The sequence below is a fragment of the Atractosteus spatula genome, chromosome 2 (genome assembly GCF_055471065.1).
Source record: "Atractosteus spatula isolate fAtrSpa1 chromosome 2, fAtrSpa1.hap1, whole genome shotgun sequence".
Lineage (NCBI taxonomy): Eukaryota > Metazoa > Chordata > Actinopteri > Semionotiformes > Lepisosteidae > Atractosteus > Atractosteus spatula.
This window is the reverse complement of record NC_142707.1, coordinates 74,223,170-74,249,847: the sequence shown is the minus strand read 5'-3', so window position 1 is coordinate 74,249,847 and position 26,678 is coordinate 74,223,170. Positions and strand designations below refer to the sequence as shown.

At 36.5% G+C, this 26,678-nt stretch overlaps 1 protein-coding gene across 1 annotated transcript; it reads left to right on the top strand.

Moving 5' to 3' along the window:
* The first annotated feature begins 466 nt into the window (after positions 1–466).
* On the top strand, positions 467–21,755 carry themis (thymocyte selection associated). The gene is made up of 6 exons (XM_088906641.1): positions 467–694; positions 8,507–8,656; positions 8,998–9,459; positions 12,126–13,159; positions 20,042–20,183; positions 20,350–21,755. Exons 1-6 carry the CDS (start codon positions 604–606, stop codon positions 20,520–20,522), a joined length of 2,052 nt encoding a protein of 683 aa, XP_088762767.1. The 5' UTR covers positions 467–603; the 3' UTR covers positions 20,523–21,755.
* The last annotated feature ends 4,923 nt before the right edge of the window (positions 21,756–26,678 follow it).

Sequence of the window (26,678 nt, the reverse complement as noted above, 5' to 3'; positions counted from 1 at the left end):
AGTGCTGGAGTTAAATCAGCTGTTCACTACCTATGGTATACATATCTAATAGAGATGCTAGAATATCTAATGCTTGTTGCGTCTGTTTTTACATGCATTCTGAAGAAATCCCAGCTCATTATTGTGGATGAAAAAGATAATTTTGTTAGTATAAACAACACCTACCGTACATCATTATAAATAACTTGAATCACTCACTATTCATGCAGGTTCTCATCAGTGACTAATGTCATTTACAGCTGCACAGCACATTCTGGAATTTAAAGTCATGCTAATTTAAGATAAAAAGCTGTTAGTTTGTCAAAATGATAGCCTAGATTCTGAGAGTTGTTGTGGTTACTTTACTGTCTGTGATTTCCGGAGGTAGAAAGAGCACTTCCACCCACATCATCAGCAAGGCACGGTAACATAAGACAAGGCAAAGCACTCCAGAACACACAAACGAACATGGTGTGCAGAAAATATTTAAACCCTCTATTCCAAGCTGATACATAAAAACTCTCTCAAAAAATGCTCAAGATATTTTAAATTCATAATTACTGAAAAAAAGGTTTTTCTAATTTTTGGGGTTGTGATATTTTTAAGGTTACTGGAACAGAAAAAATGGCATTAACATTAGAGGAATTTACTCGCTCACTTGATCCAAAAACCCTACCAAGAGTAATACAGATTCAGTCTGGAATTTATTTTCAAGGTAAGAGTAATACAATTTTAACTATAAATACACTATATTTAAATTAATTTAAGTTGACATGCTTTAGTGTTTTCCTTGTTTGTTTTTTAACTATTTCAACTTATGGTAGGTTTTCAAAATTATTTATTTTTTCCATATTAGATCTCAGAAAAACAAGATTAAAGGAGGCAGTGCGTAATATTTAGCTTCCTTTATATCTTTTTGCCTTTGTTGGCTAATTGTCCTTTTTCTTAATTTTCCTTTTATTTGCTCCATAAACTAAATAATTAGACACATTTTATTTTTTGTGGCCTGTTTTACATATAACAATTTTGCATGTCTGCATTTATAAAACTTCTTACTCTAGAAATAGTACAATTACATGTCAGGTCTGTGCTGAAGATCGCTTTTCTTTGTTCAGTTTCCTCCCTATTATAGGTAAAATTTACTGAAGCTTCCTGGATTGTTCATTGCCTCCTTTCTGTACTTTCAGCTATTTGACACAATTAACCTGTTAGTGGGCAAACAGGATTTGCTTTCTTGTACATTTATAAATTTAAATTATTTTAAAGGCAGTGCTTTAACAATACAAACCAATGTAGTGAATCAGTGTTCTCTTGTATAAGAAACACAAAGCTCATTTTATGTGCAGGGTTTTATATTCTCGTTATCTTTTCTTGCCTGCTTTGGCTATTATTTGTGTTTAGCTGATCTTTGTGTTAGTCTACAACACTAGCTCCTGTCTATCTTACTTGTTAGTGTTTAACTTAAGGCCTAAATTTAGACTGCATGATCATATTTAATCATTTTCTCCTAAGCATATGACCCAAAGTATGAATATGAACTGGGATGCTTTTTGTATGGGCAACAAGTAAACTCAATTACTCAGCTCATGAACCTGTTGAACTCATGTGGAATGAACTCAACAAAAGTTAAAAAAGATCATAACGATGCAGCTCTTGCAATGTACAGTATTATCACTCCCTGGAATTCCATTTGAACTTGAAGAAAGTTTGCTAGAAAGTCAAAATATGTGATGCAATTTGAAAAACACAATGCCTTATGTTTTGATTAAATGTTTTGACTGACTGTTTGTAGATCTAATAGCTTCTATTTTATTTAGATTCAAGTAGGAGGCTGCCTGAGGTTGTGAGTTGCAAAGGAACAAATACTGTAGATGTTAATTCCACATTGAAAAGTAGAAGAAAAAATAATCTTTCAGCATGTGAAGCTTTCTTCAATTGCGAAGGCTTCAAAGCCGAAGAAGGCTCAGGCAGCCAGAACATTCCTTTCCCTTTGTTTTCAGTGTGGAACAAACCCTTGCTTGTTACTTTTAAAAATTTATTTAGAATAATTGTTGAAGCAACAATTCCAACATGTTTGAAAGTATATTGTTCTTTTTATAGGTCTTTCAATTTTTTTATGTAACAACAAATAACAGATTTTGCGTATGTAATAAAAAGAATAAATAGAAACAAGAATCAAATAAGACACTGTTTTCTTAGCATGTGAATGCAGCTTACTTATTTTTGACAACATAAGCATATGTATGAATCCAGAGTGCAATTAAGAGTATCAGTTGAAATGAACAAATTATACATTGGATTATTAAATGTCACTATTTGTATTTCACCAATATCACCAACTGTAAGTACATTTCTCTTTTACTTTTGCTCTTTGCATTAAGGGTTTTCAAGTTTATCCCAGATAGTTTTTAATTCTGTACCTATAATCAACCATTAGTCTCATTAAGCAGAATATTTTTTTCTTTGGGTTTATTCATAAAGCCAATATTAATAATCAGTATTGTTTGTTTTACCATTAGGGTTTGAAAATATCTAATAACATGTTTTCCAATAATTAAAAAAAATGAAAATATCTGCTTTACATTGGAACTCTTTTACAAAATGGTGTGAATGTTAAACCTGTAAAACTGATCCATTTATATCCCTATTTTATATATGCAGTTGTTCAAATGATCAGCTCTTAAATCTATATTCCTACTTTGAGTGCGATATGAATTTGATTATTGAAATGTTTCATAATGCTAGAATGGCAGGAACAGGAGGTATTGTAAGATGCCATGGAAGTCACATTTAATTTTACATACACTCATGTAAGAAAATTGTTTCCCTGATGTTCCTATAAGAAGATTCAATATTTAGTTGTTATTTTAATAAACACCAACTTTAAAACAGATCATTCTATTATTTTTTAAACTTTACTTTAAATCATTGCAAATGGATCAAGGAGTACAGTTTAACAAAAAATGTTTAATTTACAAAATGCATATAAAAAATACTGTATTTATCTCATTTTTGTAATGTACAGTATATATCATTTGCATAATAATTAATTCTGACTCAGTATTCATTATTGTCTGTTTTTGAATGAATCACCTTAGGGTCTAGTTGAATTGTAGTAGAAGAACAATGGGATACCATTAGGAATAGCCAGGCATTAGTTTGTTCTTTTGAAAGCTGCAAGATTTCTGCTCTGCAAAGCAGTCTACAGAGAGCATCTATGTGCTGTGTGCTACCATGTTTAGCTTTACTCATAACAACAGTTCATACTAAAAGTCTTTGTTTTTATGCTGCTAACCTTGATAAAATAACAACTTTGAAAATTATGATTTCTCTATAGACACTTGGTAGTATTAACCCATTTTCTGAATTGAAAACAATGACGAAATAATGATTAGTAATTTCTAATAACTTTTTATCTTACTCAGTGCTATTTCTCTCATAAGTCATCTAACTTTTGCAGTTTTAGGATCACTGAGGTAATAAGCAAAAATATCTAATGTTGCATCTGCTTGACTTTCTCTATTAGGTTCTTGTACTTTTTAGAATTGATTTAACTTATTTTATCATCTTTTTTGCATTTTACAAAGAAATGGACTTTTATTGTGATAGTACTATGTTTCTAACATTAATTTTATTTCAGAACGCAAATTTGATTTTGCCATTTAATTTATGCTTCGTAGTTTGTGCAAACGTGGATACCAGAACTCCAATATTTTATCTGTAGAGTCAAGATACCATAAACCACACAGGCAACAAATGCTTAAAAAAGATGACTGACTCAGTGCTGTTACTAAGAAAAATACTTGGTTTTGAGTTCCAGTATTAGGTCTCCATATTGCCAATTAAATTGGTATTTATAAAATCAAGATTAAGCATAAGCAATACACCGTAATTTCTAAAAAATAAAAATATGAGAAATACAGTTGCATTGAATATTTAATTGTAAATTGAATCTAAAAAACTTGAACAAAAAACATTATCTTACAGGTGACTGCAAAACAATATTTCTAACGTACATGTACATTTCACATTTCAGTATGTAATAAAAAAGTATTAACCTAGAATAAAAGCTTATATTAAAAAAGATGTCTGCCTATTGGCTGTAGAATGTTTGCACAGAAAGCTCTGCACACGGTTTCTGCTGGCAGAAGCAGATGTAATATGAGGCTGTAACAGAAAATCTAGGTGACAATTAAAATGTCAAGAAATCGTAAAGCAGAATTTTGAGTCTTTGTCATAAAATAAAAAATGGAACATTAACAGCAAATTGAGTCACATGGGACCGGAATGTGTTATCTTAGTAAATTTTAAAATTATATGCCACTGCTCCCATATTTGAGTGATATGCTCTCTAGTCTACTTAACACTAAAAAAAATAGGTAAAGCTTTGGCCCGAGAAGGGTCTGTTATCTTCTTTACCTTTTCCTCCCTTTCTTTAATGAACTTTTAAAGTACTTTTATGATAATTAGTCACCATTTATTGGCAACCTAATGAGTTGCGATTAAAATCCTTGTGATTAAAATCAGCTTGGCAAGGTTGCCAAGAAACTACTTTCTATCTACTTCATCCGATTCAGGGTCTCGGCAAGCAGTGGGTGCAAGGCAGTGTCGACCCTGAACAGACACACACCAACACTCACACAATCCCACCAAGGCCAATTTTCCCAGAAGCCATTTTCAGAGGAAACTGGAGCACCTGTAGGACACACAAGTGAAAATGGGGAGAACATACAAACCTCACACAGATAGCACCCCAGGTCCTGAATTGAACCCAAGACTCCAGCACTGTGAGGCAGAACTGCTTAACACTGTCACTGTGCTGTCCCTCAGCATAACACTTTAGGTTAAATGAGAGAGCAACAATAATATATAAAGATTAATATTTCATTTTGTCTCCACAAACATTACTACCAAATGTCTAGTACAGTATGTGTAGCGTATGTGCTACTGTGCACAGCAAGTAAAATTATTCCTCCTATTTTAGTTTACAATGGTGTTTTTAACTATGAGTCCCAGCTGCTTTTTTTCCTGTTATCTCTTTTTTAAATTATATTAAATTGATCAGTAATTAAGTGTTGCTTCTGTTTAGATTTTTACTCACTAATGAAAAGGGTAACCTTGCCAAGCTGATTTTAATCACAAGGATCCATTTACAAGAACTATATTATTACAGCACCACTTTACCCAAAACCATAACCAAAATTGAAATGCCATGAATCAAAGATGATAAAATGGCATTCATGGAGTCATATATCACTATTAAGAAAATAATTAGAAAATGGATGTGAAATAAAGGACACGTTAACCTATGCTCATGCAGAATTTGTGGCGAAGGATGCAACAACCTGACATTGGTGCAAAGCTCCTGTAATGTCACTGTGGCAAAATCACAAAACACTGTTATGCTTTATTTTTTAATGTGGCTAAAATAAAGTTAGAAATACCTTTTTTTAGCATGTTTGAGGAACATTCAATAAATTAAGCTCAGCATTTAAACTATTTGCATTTATTCAAAGTAGGGAAACAGAAATATTAGAAACATAGGAGACTGTTGCTAGATAGTTTTTTTGTCATATTGTTATTTAATACATATTATGAATTTTCTGTTTTGTTAATTAATAAACTGAACATCAAAGTTGTACGAGGAAAACCAGTTGTGTTAATAGCTAACAAAAATATCTATGCAACGCTGTGGGTGTCTGCAGAGGCTGGGTTTGTTAAAATAACATACTGCATTGCAGTGGAAAAGAATAAACTGCACTTTTTTGGGTAAGAAGTAAAGGACATACACAACTATAACAGTTTTAATTAAGGCCATGGCCTTATGTTAGCTTCAGAAAACATCAGAGTTATCTCCTTGCATAATGTACAAGGTTGCTGAGTGGAAAGTATTTCATCTGACATTCATTCTCCTGCAGTATCAGCAACATCTGGTGGCTCATTTGTTTTATGAACCTTTGTCTTAAGAAAAAACATATAACATGAAAGTATGCATTTGATATACCGTTTTGTTTGTTCTTTGATAGTACAATACATATAAAAGTTAAAAAAGACAAAGATTTGTATGTACCTAACAAAAGTGCATTCTTTTACAAATCACAATATTGTCATTGTGTAGACATTGTTTAGAATGTTATATTAAGCTCCTTTGGAAGACTTAGTAGTCCTATCTCATATATAAATCCACCAAAATATTAACTGAAAATTAATTTTTACAGGGTAAAACCATAACGAATAAAGAATGTTTATATAGTACTAAAACCAGCACCCATATCACCCTGCTGCTTACATCTGGCAGCCCACTGACATATAACGTCATATCAAAGACAAATTAGTCCTAGTCCCCTGCAATAGCTTATCTAAACACTCTAGGGCTCCGGTCTACAGTATCCATATTAAGACATTCTCCTCCCTCCTCCAAACCTGTGTCTGCTTCCAGCTCTCAAACTCCCTTCCCCTCTCCTTCAATTGCTTACATCATTTTAAATTATTTGCTGTAATATAATGTGAGCAGTAAGGATAAAAAAGTAGAAGTGGGTTTAATTGGATGGGAGCAATTTAAAATCAATAACGTCAGTTTGAAAGCAGAAGGGGTTTTTTTAGGAAACCTCTGAGGGACCTTTTTTAACATCCCTCCATACAGACTTGGTCTGGCTGCTTCAGACTCTGGTTTCAAAAGTTAAGTGCATACGTGTGTTTTAACCAAAAATTTGAATTTGTATTGAAATTGAGATGACCCGTGGGAAAATGTTTTATTTGCGCTCGTATTACTTTTTCTTTCTTGCTTTGGATTATTGTCATGCCGGAATGTCCATTTTTGCAAAGCGTGAGCTTCCTAGCAGAAGGAACCAGGTATTTGGCAAAAATGTCCTTGTGCTTGTTGGAGTAGATGATCCCCTGTATCTTATCTCACACTGTATGGTGTTCCAAGACCTGTAGATACCACACAACCTCAAAAGCCTTTTAGCCTTTCCACTATATTTCACAATGGACGTATTTTTTTTTGTCAATGGGAGCTTAACCTTTTCTTACACAAAAAATAATGTTGATATTGCATTTTGATTTACTGTACCATTTCCCTATGAATTATTTGATTGGCAGTCCCTTTAATAAATTACACTTCAGGCTTCTTCCAGGCAGAATTTCCACGTCATCAGTAGATGTAAATTTCTTAATTATGGACCCTATGGTGGAAAGTAGTAAATTCAGCAGTTTCTGAATTCTTTTATAGTTATCTTGCGGCATGTGAAATTCAATGAGCATTTGCCTGCGGTCCTCAGAGACCTCTCTGACCTTAACCATGATGATGCCTGCAATTACCGATTGTCTTAAGTGTGTTACCTCCTTTCATACACTCGGGAGCAGAAAACGTTTGTTGACCTATATATATATCTGGAATTCAAATATAGATTTAATTATGTTGGATTTTAGTTAAAGGAATATTTAAAGTTTTGAATGTGACCATCAGGTTTTCTGGAATTTAATCATTGAAAAAATGAAATGAAAAAATACATACAAAATGCATTTGGTTTGCTCTGCTTCAAGTTTTAGCAAAAGATACCTCAACATGCTTATTATAGTGAAATAAAGAGAGAGGTTCTCTGTTTACCTATATCATGTGTCCAAGGTGTTCAGGCTGAATATAAATCTAAAGAAGGAGCACTCAAGTAGCCACTCATGTCTAAAGTAAGGATCTGTTTCAGTTGACCATTCCAATAGTCAGAGTAATTGAGATACTGTGTGACAGCTCCATGAACTTACATATACTGATGGAATCTATGCAAGCACTCAATGAACCTGTAACGAGCTTTGATACGTCACTCTGTTTAGGAAAGAAGCATATTTAACATATGTTAAAATCAGCAAAACATTTTAATATGAGCTTATTTTGAGCCAAGACAGCTCAATGGGCTAAACTGCTGCTTACAGGAGTTGCTTACACATTGCCCACTGCATTGCTGCCTTACCGCTGGGGCCGTCCCAGAGCTGGGGTGCTATCTGTGTGGAGTTCTCACCATGTTCATGTGGGTGTTCTTGTTGTGCCCCAGTATCCTTCCATGGTCAAAAGGCATACTGGTAGGTTAACTGGCTTGTGAGAAAAATGGGCTCTAGTGTGAGAGTGTGTGTTTATGTTTGTGTACGTCCTGTTCAGGATGTATCCTGCCTTGCGCCCATTGCTAACCAGGATAGGCTCCGGCTCCCCTGTAACTCTGAACTGGATAAAGAAGTTAGTAAATGCATGGATGGGTGAATTTAATATAGCTACTTCTATATCAAACATTCAAAACTATTTTGAAACTACATAACTTGTGACAAGTATGTTTTTGTAGCTAATTATTTTAAATTTTTTGCTATCCTTAGTTTTCACTTGATTGATGATTGTTTTTGTTTTTTTAAATATTTTCTATTACACTACAATATTTGTGTTATTTTACTTTCATTTTGATGCCCTCCCACAATTAAAGCAGTTTTTTGGCCACCGATAATGAAGACATTTTAAATATTTTTTTTCTTTATTATTTTTAAGGCTCTGTGTATGAAATGTTTGGAAAAGAATGCTGCCTTCCTACTGGAGAGATCATAAAAATCATAGGAATAAACATTACCAGATTAACAGCAGAGATTGAGAATGAAGCAGGGAGAAACAATTTAATTGAACTGCCCCTAGACTACCCAGGTAAGTCCTTTTATAATAGCATTACTTTTTATAAAACATCTATTATAATTAAACGTCATTTATAAATGGTAAAACACAGAAGAAAACACAGCCCCCATGTATCATTATGCAACTCAATATAGTTTCTTAAGCAATAGAAAGAAAGCTATTTTTTCTCTTTATATTACAATTGTATTCAAGGCCAGTGTGTGCAAAAAGGTTTTTACACAATGTGCATACAAAAAAGAATCATAAATAGCATACTGTTTGTGGTTACTCTGCCTTTTCTTCAGTGCTCCATAATATTCTTGTGTTACATAATAACAATCAAGTGTCTGATTTTGCTAACTTGTGTCTTTTAGGTCTTTTCAGGATTGTAGCAGATAAACAACCATACCTTACAGCTGGTGAAATTGCAGAATCCATGCACATATCTCCAAATAGGCTAGGTCAGCCTGTTCTTAGGAGCGCCAATGACCTACACCTGACTGATGGCACTATACAAGAAGGAGAAAACATAACCTTGACATCCTTGACCACAGAAAATGATGAACAATTTGTGAATTGCGAAGTGACAAGAAAAGATAAGAAGCACACTTTTACACTACTAAAATCCCAACAAGGAGAGTTTTACGAATGTCAGGATGATCAGTTTTATACACTTCAGGAAATAATAGAATGGAAAATGCCCAAGGGCAGGAAAAGGACAGTGAACCTGGTGAAGACATTGCCTTCAAGGGAGTCAAGTTATTGCGACCTTCCTGAGAATTTTGAAGGAGAGATGATACTCACGCCTGTCTATGAACTGCAAGCAGTAATGAAATGTAAGTTCATTTTTTACATGCTGTTTACATATTAACATAATAAGAGTCAAAGAAACACAAAAAAACATAGGCATACTGTAATTAAAAAGGGCTTCACAATTTGTGATCTAAAATCAAATGGATCTTAAAACAGCAATTAGGAATCCCAAGCCATCCCAGCATACAGTATGAGCAATCTATGAATTTGTGAGTTTAATATTGTTACAAAATATAGAGAGACCAGGAAGTAAGCCCGAAAGTTATGTAAAAAATGAGGCATGTGAGAAATGTCATGAGTTTATAAATCAGAGTCAAAACTTAGACAAATATTTACAAACAAAACTCAACAAAATCTATCCACAAAAACACATATGTACAAATCTAAGCTTTCCAGAGGTCTGTGTTCTACAGACCCAAAAATTCAGTATTCTTGTAATCCAAGAACATTAATGCAACACCTTATCACATCAAAAAAGAGAAAATACATCTTAATAAATATATCTTGAACAGAACTAAAACTCTCTTCCTTCAACATCGCTCAAAAGTGAATGGGAATAAATCTAAACATGAATCTACAAGCGAGGAGAGAACAGTTTTATACTGAGGTTTCCACAAAAAATAAATAAATCTGAATTTCCTAAAATAAAATAATACAGCAAGTTCTATATTGTTCAGAATACCAGAACTCGGTCTCCAAAACTAATTAGATCAAGGTCCTCTCACATGGTGCAGGTTTGAGGAAGAGGAGGGTGGTGTTTTCCTTGTTTTCTTCCTTCTTTCTCCTGTCTCTGTGTATTTGTGCTGTGTTTATAACTGTTGAACATTTACCATTTATTATAGTTAACTAGAGTAAAGCACCAGAAACACCCTTTGATTGTGTTTACCTTCCTCTTAGTCCACTTGTATCTAGACCATCACCTTAAATCATATCAAGCAAAAGTTTGTAGTTAGTACATTTTCAATGAGTTTTAGCTGTTGATATATCTTCAGCTGACTCCTTTAGTTCAGATAGGGATATAGACACCACTTGTACAGCTATCTCTGTAGAGTAAAGACTAGACAAATTAAAACTTTAATGAAATTGTCCAAACTGTATAATTTAGATTTAAAACACGTGAAACGTGGAGTCTACCTGCACAGGACCGTGCAGTTATTCCCCTCAGTGTTAATTAAATGTAATGAATATCTGCAAAATGTTAATTACTACAGAGTGTCAGGGATAGTAAATTGCAGGGTTAGTTATGATTAAAATAATAATATTACCTACAGTTGCCTCAGATAGTTGTGACACATATGTACTCTATCTTAGAAAAAAGATTAAATATTTTTAATATTTTAATACAGATTAAAATTGGCAGCCTCAGAAAACAATTAACATATTCTAGAAAAGCCAACCCACATTCTAAAATTTGCAATGTTTATGAAAATGATAAGATTTTGCAATTGTGAAGTAAATCTATTACAATTATCTTTAATGAAACCTTTGACTACCTCCTATAGAATAAGAGGGTTGTCTTATGAGCCATGGTTAAGAATGTCACCCAGTTTGGCTTCAAACTGCATCTAAAACATCATATTTTGTAGTAGTGCTGTACTACAACGCCAAAAGTGGACAAGGCAGAGTTTATCAGTTAAATTAAATAATAAATGTCCATTCTAGAAATGGATTACTGTGTATGTATAACTGAAAAGAAGTACAATATTTGAATGAAGAAACACACAACATGTACCTTCTGCTCTCAGCTCAGACATGCAATTTTTCAATATTTTAGGTACCTGTATCTGACAATAAGTATTTACATATTTTGACTGCAGTCAATTGAGTATGTGATTCATGACAGTATTTATACAGTATCTTCACCTACAATAATTTCAAAGCTACTGTACTTACAAAAGTCTGGTTAGAATGTCACAGGGACATAAATTGTAACAAAATATTTTTGCGGACCTTTTGATTTTCAAATATACTAATCTCATTAGTTTATAGCATTGTGATCCCACTATACTGTAGAAGTTCAAAACTTCCTTCATAATATAATAAAATCCCCATTTGTGTTGTGTTCTCTGCATAAGGGGAGGCTGTCACATAATAACACTTATTGTGTTGAAAAACGTGTGTCCCTGTTAGATAGAGTAGAAGTGGAAAGTCGGTCAAAACCAACTGCTGGTAATAGAGAAAAAAATACAAAAAGGCAGCAGTTGACAGGAGGTTTGAATTCTAGTGAACCAGTCACATGTTCTCCTCAATTGTATTTCTTGATGCTTTCAATTGTAGGGATGCATCTTTCAATTTTGTCTTGTGTTCATAGCTTGTCAGGAGAATTTTTACCTACTCCGTTTCAGGTTGTGATCCAACATGTCTTCAGCCAGGTAACATTTGTTACTGTTGGTGGTACGTACAGTAGTTTGGTTGCAATATGTGGACTGCCTGTGATTTGTTAAAGCCTGCTGTGACAATGTGTCAACAAAGTGATAGGTTTGTCTCCTTGGAGTTGTATCAGTGCATCAGGAAAGTTGCCTGTGTTTGTGCTATTTATTGTTTATGCCTTTTTTAATTATGAGGTCTTCATCTTTACAAATTGCAAAAGAGTTTAATAGAGTAAATTGTATTATCCATTGCTTCTTCTTGTGAATTTTTTTAGGAAGTAAGTTATGGTAAAATAACAGCATTATCTTTTTCTTCACAGTTCGCAAGGATATTGTACACATACCATTCAACCTTGATGTGGAAGTTATAGATGTAACAGATAATTGTGACATAAACTGTTTTGTGCAGCCACTTTCACCAACTGATATCTTCAAAAGACCCCCTGAAGAATTCCCTGTAGTGGCAGAAATAATAGAGAGACCTGAACAAATTACAGAAGAATTTAATTTCCTCAGATCTTGCAAGCAAGTTATTATCCACCATGCTTATGAAGCCAAAAGAATTCTTGCATCTGAAATACGAAGTGATGTTCAAAGGCATTTTCTGGTCCCTTTGACTTACAAAGGAAAATTTAAAAGAAGGCCACGTAAGTTTCCTACAGCATACGACTTAGAAGTTGCTAAGAGAGACAAGGAGCAATTACATGTTGTAGCAACAAAATCTTTTGAATCTCACTATAATGGACTTGCCTCTGTTTCTGTTGGAGATCAATTCCTAGTTCAGCGGAGAGAGATGAGTGAAGTTATCTATGGTGGGACCCGCAAAACAGTAGAGGCGTTGGCATGTGAAAAAATTGAAGGCAAAACATATGAACCTGTGCGGATCCCTATGTGTATGGATGGGGGCTTTGTAGAAGTGATTCATGACAAAAAGCAATACCACATCTCTGAAATCTGCCAGAAGTTCCATTTGCCCTTTAATGTTAAAGTGTCCGTACGGGACCTTTCCGTCTCAGAAGACCTTCTTGCAGCCGTGCCTGGGCTACATCTTGAGGAGGAAATCACTGACCCCTACCTAGTCGTCACACCGATGGACTTGTCTGAGTGCTGGGAGTTCCCTGTGAACCGAACCAAAATCTCACTGCAGCTTCTGCACAGGCTTGAGAAACAGGTTTGTCTGCCTGCTGCGCAAACAGTAGTAGAAGAAATCAGTGAAGACTCCTATTATGCCTTAAGGAGATATGTGATGGCAACACTGTGTCCCCCTCCACGCCCACCAAAGAAGCCTCCGTCAGAGTTGCTTAAACTAGAGATACCTCAGTCACAGAAGCCTGATGCTTCCAGCTCACCAAAGGTAAAATAAGTCTAAAGTACATTTAAACAGCTTCACTTGTATTTAAACAATACCTACAGGCTCCCTGTGATTAACTGAATGATATATAAATATGTTCCCAATTAAGCATCCCACTTTATTTTTTTTATTTTAAATGCAGTATGAGGATTTACATCCTGTACTTCTCCTTTTGGTACAGGATTTCTAAGTCGGGTTTTATAGAGAAATACAGAAATAGTTGTTAATGTCATAATACATTTATTTAAATACCTCTAGTTAGAAGAACAGAACAATGATAAAAGAAACTCCTAAATTTACAATTAGTAAATTAGTTTCTTGATCTAATTTGCATTTATGGACACCCTGGAACTGATACTCTATTTTTATCAGAAAGTGGAAATGAATTTTCTTGAAAAATCAAATCTCAAAACTGATTTCAATTTAAAAATCCTTTCATTAAATGGACAACAACCTCTGCTGATGTTTTAAGAAAATGTCCATACTTCTCAAGAACAAGAACTTTTCTTGTACTTCTTCATTTTCTTAGTTGTGTTTCATTAAGATTTTCCAGGTTTCATCTTAATACAATGATAATGCTTTGTTGTTCGAATTCATTGTAGGAATTTACTAGGAATGCTGGCTGGGCCCTTTACACCACATGTACATACCAGCTCAGATCTGAGTTACATCATTAGCCAAGTTAATTTCTGCCAGCAAAGGTAAAATAATTGCAGGTTTAACTGTGCAGTTTTAACATTATTGGTTTGAGTTAGGACTATGCCATTAGCTAACAGTAACTTGGATTCCCTAACCACTCTGCACAATTGGGTAAGAACGCAAGGATTTGGTGGGTACTTCCAGCAAGTACAAGTACAGAACAAGGTTTGTTGTTGCAGGCTAAGCTGAACAGCCATTGGATTTTCCAAAGTATAAATAATTTACTGATAATGATAAAATGAATTCATACATTATTATTTTTAATCTTTCCATAAACCAAACTTCAAAATATTGCTAACTTTTCTTTATTTTTCTGAATTTAGTGTAGATTGCTGCCAGTTATGTTTTCATGTACAGTGCCTTGCAAATGTATTCATACTCTCACACAATTTTCACATTTTGTTATTTTTAAGCTTGCAGTCACAATTCTTAGCAAATAATATTTAAACATTTCCATTTTGCTTTAAACATTTAAAGCAAAAAACATAAATAAATATGTAAGTAGGCAATTAGCAAGAAAATGTCATGATTGCAAAAGTATTTAAACCTTTTACTGTGGCAAACCTAAATTAATTTAGGTGCACAAAATTACCTTCATGAGCTACACAGTTACTTGACAGTCCTCTGTTTTCAAGAATAGAGGCTCATGTGACTTCAGAATATATACTTTACATCTACAGTATCTCTGTAACCTCTTTACAGATAGTAAAGAAGATAGTGAACTTCAAGAAATTGTTCAATCATGAAGACCTAAGACTTTTCAAAACAAGTTTAATAAAGACACAGATAAAGACCAGGTTATAACAATAATATTTCTAAAACCCTTTATACTATATCTCTTTTAGTATGGCGATGTCAATGATAAAGAAGTAAGAAACAACCACACACCTGTTAGACATTGCTGTCATTCTAAGCAGCTGGGCATGGAGGATAGTGGTTATGAATGTCATCGTGTGGCCAATGACTTTGAAAATGCTCAGAGGCTGCAATGAGACAACGTGGCCATGGGTTAACAATGTCACTCAAATAAGGGGCTTACAGTATACAGAAATTAAATACAACATTTCAGATTCTACATAGTATTTGCAGTAAAGCACTTACATGATATCATGTAATCACATGATATGATCATGTGGCAATATTTTTTGTGGACGTTGAGGATAAAAAAAAACAAAATAGATATTACATCTGAAGCAAACCTAACATAATTTATCACACCATCCCTTCTGCTAAACATGGTGGTGGCATTATTTTACTGTTCTGCTTTTATCAGCAGAGACTAGGAAGCTTATCAAGACTGATGGGAACATGGAGAAAATCGTAGAGGAAAATGTGTTACAGACCTAAACCAGAGACAAATTTAAGCTTTTAAAAGGATAATGAGCCAAATCGCAAGGCTAAAGTTACTCTCAAATGTCTTAACAATTAGAAAGTGAATCCCTTGAGTGGCTCAAAGTCCTGGCTTGAATTCTATTGAAGATCTGTGGAAAGATTCCAGACTTGCTGTCCATAAGTAATTGCAATGCAGCTTGAAAGAACCTGAGTAAATTTGCAATGAAGAATGGGCAAAAATAGCTCCATGCTAGTAGACATAACCAACTTGTGGCTATAATTGCTGCCAAAAGTGTTGCTGATATATTGCTATGTACTTGTTCAATCAGTGTATTTTATGTTTGATCATATGTACAGTAACTTATCTTACCCTTAAATTCCGTTTTACCACTCTGGCTTTGAATAAAATATAAAGTTAAAAAATATATATAAATTGTTGAGTATAAATGTATATAATTTCCAAAATAGGACACCATCAGAAGGTGTGAATTATTATTTTAAAAATGAAAGCAAATAAAAAATTGGGAGCTATGCATTGTGCGATTTTGTTAAGAAGGCACCTCCAGAGCACAGGAACAGACAACAAAAACAAAATGTTCTACTTTGGAATCCTTTGGAAAGAGTTAATTTTCAGTTGGTGGCAGGAGGTGTGCCTGTCATACCTGTTGGCTCATATGAAGGAAAATGTCACATTGCTCACATTGCACATAACATTGTAAGGAAATGTACTGCATGACATCATGCTTAGCAGGGATAAAAAGGACCAGCTTCTGGATTTAGCTCATAATCTACATCTATCTCAACAGACTCACCTTTGCTTTTACAAACTGGTTCATGGTATTGAGAAGGGACAATGCACTGTACACACTCATCTTAACTGTCCATGTTACTGGTTTCAACAGGGTTCTGGGATACCATTTTTTTCTCTGCCCTTGGACCTCATTTTATTTCTCACCTTTGATTTCTGCGCTGTAGTTTTCAAGGCCAAGCAGTTACGTGAGAATGGCACATTTCTGTGCAGTTCTCTGTCATTGTGATTTCCATCATCAGACGTAATCTCATATACTGAACTCTCACCTTTTCTGTTGATCAAAATGTCAATCTTATCCATCCAGCATGATTTCAGTTTCCCAGATCCCCCACGTTCTGCACACAGTCACCAATCATAATAACAGTACTTTTCACATTTACAGTAAATCACAGTGGCCTTTTCTGTGATCATAACTTTCATTGTGGGCCTCTTTCATCTATAGTTTCCACCTATGCACATAATCTGTGTAGTCCACATTCTCTGAAACAATCTGAAAAAAACATCAATAGGCAAATGTGGAGATCTACCAAAAACTACTGGAATCCTGCAGTATTGCTGTGATCTGTGGAGGAACTGATTTACAGACTCACCTCCCTGATCATAAACCTGTCCTTTCAGTTTATTTGGTTGTTGAATTATCTTCAGCAAATTTAGTGAAGTAATCTACAACTACCAAAATATACTCATTGCTCCCACGACTTTTACGCAGCTGCAGGAAGTCTACTAATACCAATTATGAGTTCTGTTCTAACAATACTGGATAAGGATGTTTTGTTAGACAGTTTGGTTTCTTTTCATGACTCACCTACATACTGTTCTTATGCTGTGACCAATATCATTTTGCATATATAGCCAATAAAACCGGTCCATGGTTCCATTTCTTGGTATATATATATTTTGGTTGGCAATATCAACTTGTTTCTTGTTCCTGTTTTCTGATACAGGATTCCATCTTGATCCAGCTAAAGCTTATTTCATTCTCACAGTAAACATGTTGTTTTATTTCATTCTGTTTGTATTTTTTCGTGATCATTTGGTCTGCAACCAAGATTTTTGAAATGCAGGACTCTGCTGGTATCTGGACCTTTCTCCTAAGGGGCTCAATGGCAGCTTTATGAACATGGGGAAGGGCTGAAACAGTGGAAGGGATGGAGGTTATCCATGCAGTATGGCTTAAGTTCTGTAGAACTGTGGACTGTACAACAGCTGCTATGACATCTGTAGATGTCTCTTCCCTATAATCTGACATGAAACTCTCCATATCACACAGCATTCTGGATAAAACATCAGCATCTGTGTTGTATTTCCCAGCATGAAGGTGAAATTGTAATGAATAAGCTTAGCAACCTCACAATGTCCAAAGGCATTTAATTTGGATGATGACAGAACATAGGTTAATGGGGTATTGTTGCTATTCAGTGCACCCTGTTGCTGACTTTACAACTAACTGTAAATTGTAGACTTTCTTTTAGCTGCACGTTATGTTTTGATCATCCTGTGAATTTGATGATATGCACAAAAGGTTCTTAAAAAGTCTTTCATGTATTTCCTGTAATTATTGATAAAGCCTAATACTCTACATAATTCACCACCTTGTCATTCAAGATGCTAGTTGCTGTTGACCTAGGATCATCAATCCAATTAGGAACTCCCAGACTCATAACTTCATTCCATTGGTGCTTCCCTACCACCCTAACACCCCTTCTATTCCCAGAATCATTAATAACAACTTCCTAATCTTACAGGATGATCCCTCCAGTGGTACACTCTTTTCTGACCGCCCCATCATCCCATATCGCCGACCACATAATCTGCATAACCTTCTTGTTCACAGCTCCCTTGATTGCCCATAGTAATGATCCACACCAGGCACTTTCCCTTGCAACAGAACTCGCTGCATCACCTGTTAATATATATATATACATTCATACATACATATACTCATTCAAGGCCCCTCTAGACAGGTCCTGATCATCCAGGTAACATCATATATTTCCAGCAACCTTATTTACTGCATCTCTTGCAGAAAATGCCTGGCTATTTACATTGGTGAGACAGGAAGGAGACTGGGAGACTTTTGAGCGAACAGGTCAGGGCTGTGAGGATCGCTCCATATCCATAGTTTCCCATTCCACCTCTAACAGCCCTGATCGTAATGATCCCTCCATCTGCATTCTTGAAGAGGGGTTTCTCAACTGCTATTGCAGAAAGACATTCGAAACCCAGATTATCCTGAAACTAGGATCACACCTTCCCCCTTAACAACATACTTGTTTCCTTCTAATTCTCTCTATTCATTTGTGGGTTTTGACTTTACATCTCTCTTCTAGTTCTCATTGAGTGTTGATACTCCTTTTCTCCTTCTCCCTACCCCAGCTTTTGTTCTCCCAACCTTTATCAGCTGCCAGTTTCCCTCTCTCCCTCACACCTGAAGAACAATCCACAGCTGAGTTTTTCCTTTCTTTTCAGCATGGAATAAACCTTTATCTGTTCCATTTTTAAGTTGTGGTCACTCAGTAGAACTAATACAGTGAAAACGTCATAATCTGGCTATAGCTGGAGCTGAATTTTTCAAACCACCTTATGATGGCTATGAAAGTCTATGAGGTTTCCTGTCTGTATTTTTAAATTTTGACTAACAGAAAAACAGTGAAAAAATAAGCATAATGAAAAGACATCAAACTAATTAACAATACATCAGGTGCTCTGATAAATTCTACCTCTACTACTGCACATTACTCCAAATGCCTAAATCTTAACCCCCTGCTCCAACCACCTCTCTCCAGTCTCCTAACTTCTGACCAACTTCCACAGTGACACACCCCAATACATATAAAAAAAAAAATTGATATCATACAAATTTATGACACCATTATGAAGTTTTGTGACTGTTTTGGCTTTTAGTGATAATATTAATGGTCACTGTAGGCATTACAACCTGCCAAGTTATTAATGTTGCTTTAAGCTTACTTAAATAAGATCATTCAATGATTTTAATGCTAAAAGTAATACATTTAAATCATAATTATTACTCTAACTGTAGAGTGGTGTTCACTATCCCATTTTCTTAGTACCATACCTGAGAAATGAAAGTAATTTTTTGGCTTTGCTAGTGAAGAAAGACTATACTAGCACAGCTTTAACTGCCTCACACTAAATTGTACAAACATAACCATATCCTGTAAAAAAGCTTCAGAAATGGTAAGTGATGAGTTAATGAGGGAAAGATAATATATGGGTTTTAATGCATGTAAAATCAATGCTGTTTTTCTGCATCTTCTATTCTTGTGATCACCTGTGCTTAACATCTTCTTTTTAAAATACTGTAACGCTTACGGCCGTCAGGTACTGTGTAAGAGCCGGCGTACCAGAGCAGGTGACGTCACCGCCCGTCCCTATGATAGCAGGACTACAGCTACTGGGCTGGAGAGAGATCTCTCTTTAGCTCACGGGGTTGGGTCGCTGCAGAGAGACGCGGAAGTCCCGGGTTCGAGCCCCGGACGGTGTGGGGCCGACCTGATGCGGCAAGGGCGCCCGCCTGAGCCCCCGTTGCGTTACATTGGTGTCAGAAGCGGGGTGGGATAGCCCTTCGCCGGGGATGGCGATTTAAGCGGGGGAGAGTGTAACGCTTACGGCCGTCAGGTACTGTGTAAGAGCCGGCGTACCAGAGCAGGTGACGTCACCGCCCTTCCCTATGATAGCAGGACTACAGCTACTGGGCTGGAGAGAGATCTCTCTTTAGCTCACGGGGTTGGGTCGCTGCAGAGAGACGCGGAAGTCCCGGGTTCGAGCCCCGGACGGTGTGGGGCCGACCTGATGCGGCAAGGGCGCCCGCCTGAGCCCCCGTTGCGTTACAATACTTTCAATTCCTACAGAAAAGGAACAACAGATGTTTAAAAAAGCACTCAAGCTCTTATTTTACTTAACATAGAAACAACATGCATTGACATCACTGTGTACAGAGCAACATCAATGATACAGCAATACTGTATAGTTTGCATTCTTCTGGTAAATGCTAGCATTATGTGTCTCTGTATTTTCAGGGTCAACATGCAAACCCCCCAAATGCAGCAAAGCCCCCACTTCCAGCCTCTGTGGAACCGTACACTGCGACGCCAGAGTGTGAGCTGAAGACGTTGACAGCGTCATTCCTGATGGACATGTCGAACCCAAACCTTAAGAAAGGTTAGAATCAATACAAAAAGCAGCTCATTTCACCTATACACAGTCATTCTGTTTAAAATGTTTATTCGATGTTGTGGTTGATTTTCAGTACATTATATTAAAAATGATATGTATTATAATTATAATTACATGTAACACATTTTTGGCTTGACATTTTTCTCATTAGCCAGCAGCTCTGAGACATGCGTGGTGGAAGATGATGGAGACGATGATAAACATGAATACGAGTACATCGATGAAGATGAAGTTGAGAACATAAGAAAAAAAATTCGGGAAAAAAATAGTAACATCATAAGCTGTAAGAAAACTCATGGTAACCAGTATGAACAATCTATATGAAAATGTAGGAAAACCTTAAATGATTTTGTAATATGGCAACTTCATTTTTTTTCATGTCTCAGAATCACTTTGAAACAAATAGATGCTTCATTTTAGCCTGTAAAGAACTGAGTGATTGCTTTCTTTTCACTTCATAGTTAAATATTACATGCCATTATATTAAGGCCACTTGTTATACTGTATGTAAATTCTTTAAATTATACAGTAAGTATTTTTTAAATTATTTTTAAAAAAGATCTCAGCTGTATCGCAGATTGCAGAAGTTTTAACTTTGATTGTAAAACACCTACAGTACAGCAAAACAGCTACTGATGTTGTACATACTGTATTTTAAAACAAACATAAAACATTTGATGGGTTGTTTAACGTTTTGGGTAATGAAAGTTACTGTATGTTATATAAGTTAGATATTTTTTTGTACAAGGAACTTCACAATACACTCTGGTATTATTGAGAAGCAAAAGACATTTTGCATCTGTCTTTCATAATAAAGACAAGGCAAGGCACAGAGTCACAAGCAAAAGACAAAGTAATGAAAATGTATTGGAAAACGCTTAAGGTGACAAAAAACTAACACAATACTATTGTAAGCCATGTTTGTAGCTAATATCCAAACAATAGTTGTATTGCTAATATTGCAATACAACTATTTCTTATTTTAAGCTGCTGGTTTTTCTATACACAGTTCATTTGTGGTATATTCCCTTTGGTTACTATGCAGTTAATTTATATTTAAAAAAACTTAATTAAGGAGAAATTTACCAGATTATACAGATCCACAGAGTGGACCACAGCCAGGGGTTCACACCCCTGCACTTTCAAAACGTGCCATGGGATTTTTCAAAACTCGTTTCAGAGTCTCTTCTGAAAGATGGCATTTCCTTCATCATAGAGTTTCCCTCAGCCATTGGTTTGTATATTCTTGTTCAGAGGAAATAGTAGTTATATCTACTTAAGGCAGTAACCTGGATTTCCCTGGAGATCTCCCATCCCAGTACTGACCAGGCCCAACCTTGCTTACTTTAGGGATTCTATAAGGTGCTATTAAACCTTGTCTTTTTGTCTGCATTACTTTTTTGGTAGCACGTAAATCTGAGATTTCTTATTTTGGAAAGCATTGTTGAGTCATTATATACTTTCTATTTAAAAATATTTTGGTGCACAGATAACTGAGATACTTATTTCAATGTCCATATATTCCTTCCCTATTTACATAGCTCTATGTCTTTCATGACTATTTATATTCAATACAGTTAAAGAATGCAGTCCAGAAATGATCACAGAAGTGTTGTATTACAATCATTTGTGATCTTTAATTTCTAAATTAAAAATTACAAAAATATTTTTTGTAAATGCATGCTTTCTGTTTACACAAGCATTTCAAAACTATATTAACTGAGAGTTGAAACAAATATTTTCTATTCATGTAATATTTTGCTTGTAAAATTATTAAAATTAAATTGTTTCAGATAATGTGTTTAGTATACATCAATCCATTTTCAAATACTTATTCCATCTGAGGGTCATGGGGGAGTCAAAATTAATCCTGGCAAGCAACAGGCAGGGTACACACTGGACAGGATGCCAGTGCATTATAGGGCAGACACACAGACACTCAACACCGGGGCCAATTTTCCAACAAGCCAGTTAACCTGCCAGTGTGTTTTTGGACTGTGGGAGGAAACTGAAGCACCCGGAGGAAACTCACGTAAACACATGCAGAACATATTACAAATGGGGGGTTACAAAAATCAGGAATTGACCGAGTGGTTTCGTCAATAAGTAAAATAATTATTATATTTATTTATCAGGTTTTGTTGGGATGGTCATGAAGTTGGGGCTCTCGCCTGGAGTTCCAGTTCCTCTGGATTCTTGTCTCCTCTCTCTTCTCCCTTCTTATTTTTCCCCTCTCCTTGTCTTGTTCAATTGATTCAATTCAATTCAATTCAATTCAATTCAAGGTGCTTTATTAGCATGACCGATGGGTACAATCAGTGTTGCCAAAGCAAATGAAAGTAATGATATTTACATGAAACAAAACAAAAATAGAAGTAAAATAAAATCTACAGACATATTACAGACATTTACAACAAAGACATATTATACAATATTGACATATTCTGTAGGCGGCTGGAGCATTATTGGGAGACAGACTCACTGTTCCTCAGGCTGTGACAGGAGATCACATACTGGGCTGCCAGTTCAACTGAGTTCCCTCCTCCCTCTCCCAGTAGGATTGGGACCCGTTGTGATTCTGGCAGGTGTGGGAACTCTGGGATTAGATTTCTGAATTTAGGGAAGAATGTTTCTCTAATCCCAGAGTATCTGTCACAGTGCAGTAGGAAGTGCACCTCTGTCTCTATTTCTCCCCGCTGGCAGTGGGAGCACAGCCTGTCCTCTCTGGACAGCCAGGTCTGCCTGTGTCGCCCAGTTTCTATGGCCAGGTTGTGGTCACTGAGCCTGTACTTCGTCAGGGTCTGTTTCTGTTTGTTATTTTTTATTTTGGTCAAATATTCAGCTAGTGTGTATTGTCTGTTTAAGGTTCTGTAACATTCCAGTTTATGTTGTGTCTGTGTGTGTGTGTCCCAGTGTGTGAGATATTGCTGTTTGATCTGTGCTGTGATGTGGTTGAGGCTGGGTTGTGGTGCTCTAGCAGTGCTGTCCTGAGGCTGGTTAGTGTCGGTGTGGCTCAGGTCAGTGAGCCTCAGGACCAGCTGGCTCAGGGGGCTCTGTTTTGGGCTCAGCTCTTGGCTCAGCAGGGCTTTGTGGTGGTAGGAATTTTGGTCACTGTTTTTTAGGTGTAGCCAATACTTGAATATTCTTTTCTGTATGTTTATCAATAGTGGGTACTGGCCTAATTCGGCCCTGCACCCGTTGTTAGGAGTTCTTCTCTGCACACGGAGGATGTTTCTACAGATCTCCATGTGCAGAGTTTCTGTGGGGTGTTTGTCCCATTGGGTGTAATCCTGGTCTGTGAGGGGACCCCACACTTCACTGCCGTATAGGGCAATGGGTTGGATTACACTTTCAAGTATTTGGAGCCAGATTCTTGTTGGTGGGTTGATGTTGAAGAGCCTCTTTCTTATTGCGTAGAAAGCCCTGAGTGCCTTCTCCCTCAGTGCCTTCACTGCCAGGTCAAAACTCCCGGAAGAGCTGATGGTGAGACCGAGATATGTGTAGCTGGATGTGTGCTCCAATGTGTTGTTGTTCAGTGTGAATTTGTACCTGTTTCCCTGAGGTCTGGCTTTCTTCTGGAAAACCATAACTCTGGTCTTGTCCAGATTGACTGTCAGTGCCCAGGTCTGACAGTACTGCTCCAGCAGTGCCAGGTTCTGCTGCAGCCCCTGTTCTGTGGGCGACAGCAGGACCAGGTCATCTGCGTAGAGCAGGAACTTGATTTCTGTGTCGTGTAGTGTGAGACCAGGAGCTGCAGACTGCTCCAACATTCCTGCTAATTCGTTGATATAGATATTGAACAGTGTTGGGCTCAGGCTGCAGCCCTGTCTCACCCCGCGGCCTTGGGTGAAGAATTTAGTCCTTTTGTTTCCAATTTTCACTGCACATTTGCTCTCTGAATACATTGATTTAATTATGTCGTACACTTTGCCCCCTATGCCGCTTTGGAGTAGTTTATAAAACAATCTCTCATGCCAAATCGAGTCAAATGCTTTTTTGAAATCGACAAAGCAGGCAAAAATTTTTCCTTTGTGTTTTTGGTGGACGTGTTTGTCTATCAGTGTGTGCAGGGTGTAAATGTGATCAGATGTGCGGTGATCTGGCAAGAAGCCAATCTGACTTTTACTCAGGACATTGTGTTCGGTAAGGAAGGCCAGTATTCGTGTATTCAGGATACTGCAGAATACCTTCCCCAGGTTACTGTTCACACAGATGCCCCGGTAGTTCTTCCTCAGTGCTCTTAATGTGATTTTATATTGTATGTTTCTGTACTCCCCATTGACAATCATTAACCCACAACTCACTAGGTATACCAAGTTAAACTTTAAAATGGTTTCTGCTGAAGGGACCCCCGCCCCCCAACCCCAGACCTCAGCAAACTTCCTCTCTGCTTTGAAGCTAGAAGTGTTTACTCTTTTAAGTGTCACAAACTTTATCTACAACTTTATACTGTACCACTGCAGGTTTGGTATACATTTCAAGAATTATAATATTTAAAATATATAATTATATTTTAAATATTACTTGGTGGATTAATATTCAGATTAATGCTTTATGCATGACAATTGATTAAAGGAACTTGTATTGTTGAATTCTCCAGTTTGAATTGTGTCCTGAAACAGAATATTTCTATTGAGCATAATTGTTTGTCATGCTGTAGATTGTTTGATTTGATGAAACACCTCTAAACACCTTGTTAATACCACAAAACCTGCTACCTGCTTGTTTCTATTGGGATACAACTACCCTGATATTCTGAACTGTTTACATTCAAATAAGTTTTCAGCATGAATTCAAAAGTACTTATATTTTCTGTTCATGTTTCTGTGTGTGCTCATTTGTAATAGTTACATGATTGTCATGTGATTGTCTCCAAAGCAAGAACACCACAAAATTGCATCTTATCTGGTCAATGTCATACACCAACATAAATATAACATCATAGAATATTTTACTTTTGTTAGTTTGGTTAGGTCCTAATAAATGCGAGAGAGAGGCAAAATGTACAGAGTATATTTGGCCCACACCCTCCTCTTCAGTTTGCAAAGATTGAGACAGTGTGTTGCTGCAGGGGTATAGATATGAAGTGTTATAAGAAAGATGTGCTACGGGAAGTCCTGGGGGTGAGACTTAGATACAGTATGCAGGCAAGTGGAACTGTGTGAGATTAGGATCTAACCTTCCTCCCGAAGTCCTTTTTATTATATGTAGAGAGAGAGAGAGATGATTTGTAGAGTATATTTGGGGTAGTGTAGGCTGCCTAGACCCTTCCATAACGAATCCCAAAAGCACCAATGCAGAATTCAAAACACTGTGACAAGAGCATGTCAGTGTTGCTGCAGTTTTGGTGGAACTGAGAGGATATTTAACCAAAATATCTGTGTAGAATAAATTAAAGAGCAACTGTGTCACGGGCCTGAGCTAGTATGAACAAGTGGGTATGGATTCACACGTGCTGTGGGTATCAGTATGTGAGTTGAATAGGTTGCAGCACTAAAGGCTAGTAGTAGTTGCGGGGATGGCTAGCTTGATGAGTGTGGGGAACTCTACTGCAGCACAGGCCACATGTAGCCTAAAGAGCTGCTGGTGTGGAAGAGTGGAGTCCAAAAGGAAGCTGCCACATGCTGAATATAGCTTGACAGAAATGAATTTCGAGCTGAATCCCCCCAGAAGGAGGCATATCAGCTATGGATGTGGCTAGAGGCATGGGAGGAGAGAGAGCAGGTACTGACCAGTTGGACTCCCGCAAAAATGGGGGGAGGAACCCATTGCTGTAGCTGCCTCGGCCCACATGCTAGGGACAGTGTAGGGGTGAACAAGGAAGCCCAGGTCAAAATACAGACTGATTCCCTGTGCTCTCAACCGAGGAGTAGAGTGGGAGAGAGAGACAAAACAAGATACAGGTGTGGTAGGTTGGGGATTCCACCAAAAATGGACAGGGAAGAGGGAAGAGAGGAGAACGGATTAGGAGAGAGTAAGAATGGAGAGACAGAAGAAGACTAAAATCTGCCTCAGGGGCAGCTGCTGAAGTAACTCGGAGATTCTGGAGGCTTGCTGACATCAAGAAAAATTCACGTTATGGTGGGCGCAGAGCCAAAGTCTTTTGAGTGAAGGCAAGAGCAGCTCTGGTCCTGGATGAATGCAATGAAGGTAAGGGCTCGGCAACACAAAATGTTTGGAAGTTTGGAAATACCTATAATTCTCAAGATGTTAATTAAAAATACCTCAAATACCTATAATTCTCAAGATGTTAATTAAAATTATGTAAAAACCCTTTCTTGGACTTTGTTTACATAATCATATTATGTATTTGCATATGTGGGCTACATAAAAACTTTTCTTTTATAAGACACAATAAATACATGAGTAAACGTACAAAAGGGGCCAAAACCAAAACTGAGAAAAAATACAGGGCTTTGCTTTAAAACAACAGATAAAATAATTTGCAAAAGAGTCAATGATAGACATTTCAATTTGGTT

Bases quoted from the DNA above. Each gene is read 5' to 3' on its own strand.
- themis (XM_088906641.1), top strand. From the start codon at position 604: ATGGCATTAACATTAGAGGAATTTACTCGCTCACTTGATCCAAAAACC. The intron at 8,657-8,997 runs GTAAGTCCTTTT...TGTGTCTTTTAG, and splicing joins ACTGCCCCTAGACTACCCAG to GTCTTTTCAGGATTGTAGCA. The intron at 9,460-12,125 runs GTAAGTTCATTT...TTTTCTTCACAG, and splicing joins ACTGCAAGCAGTAATGAAAT to TTCGCAAGGATATTGTACAC.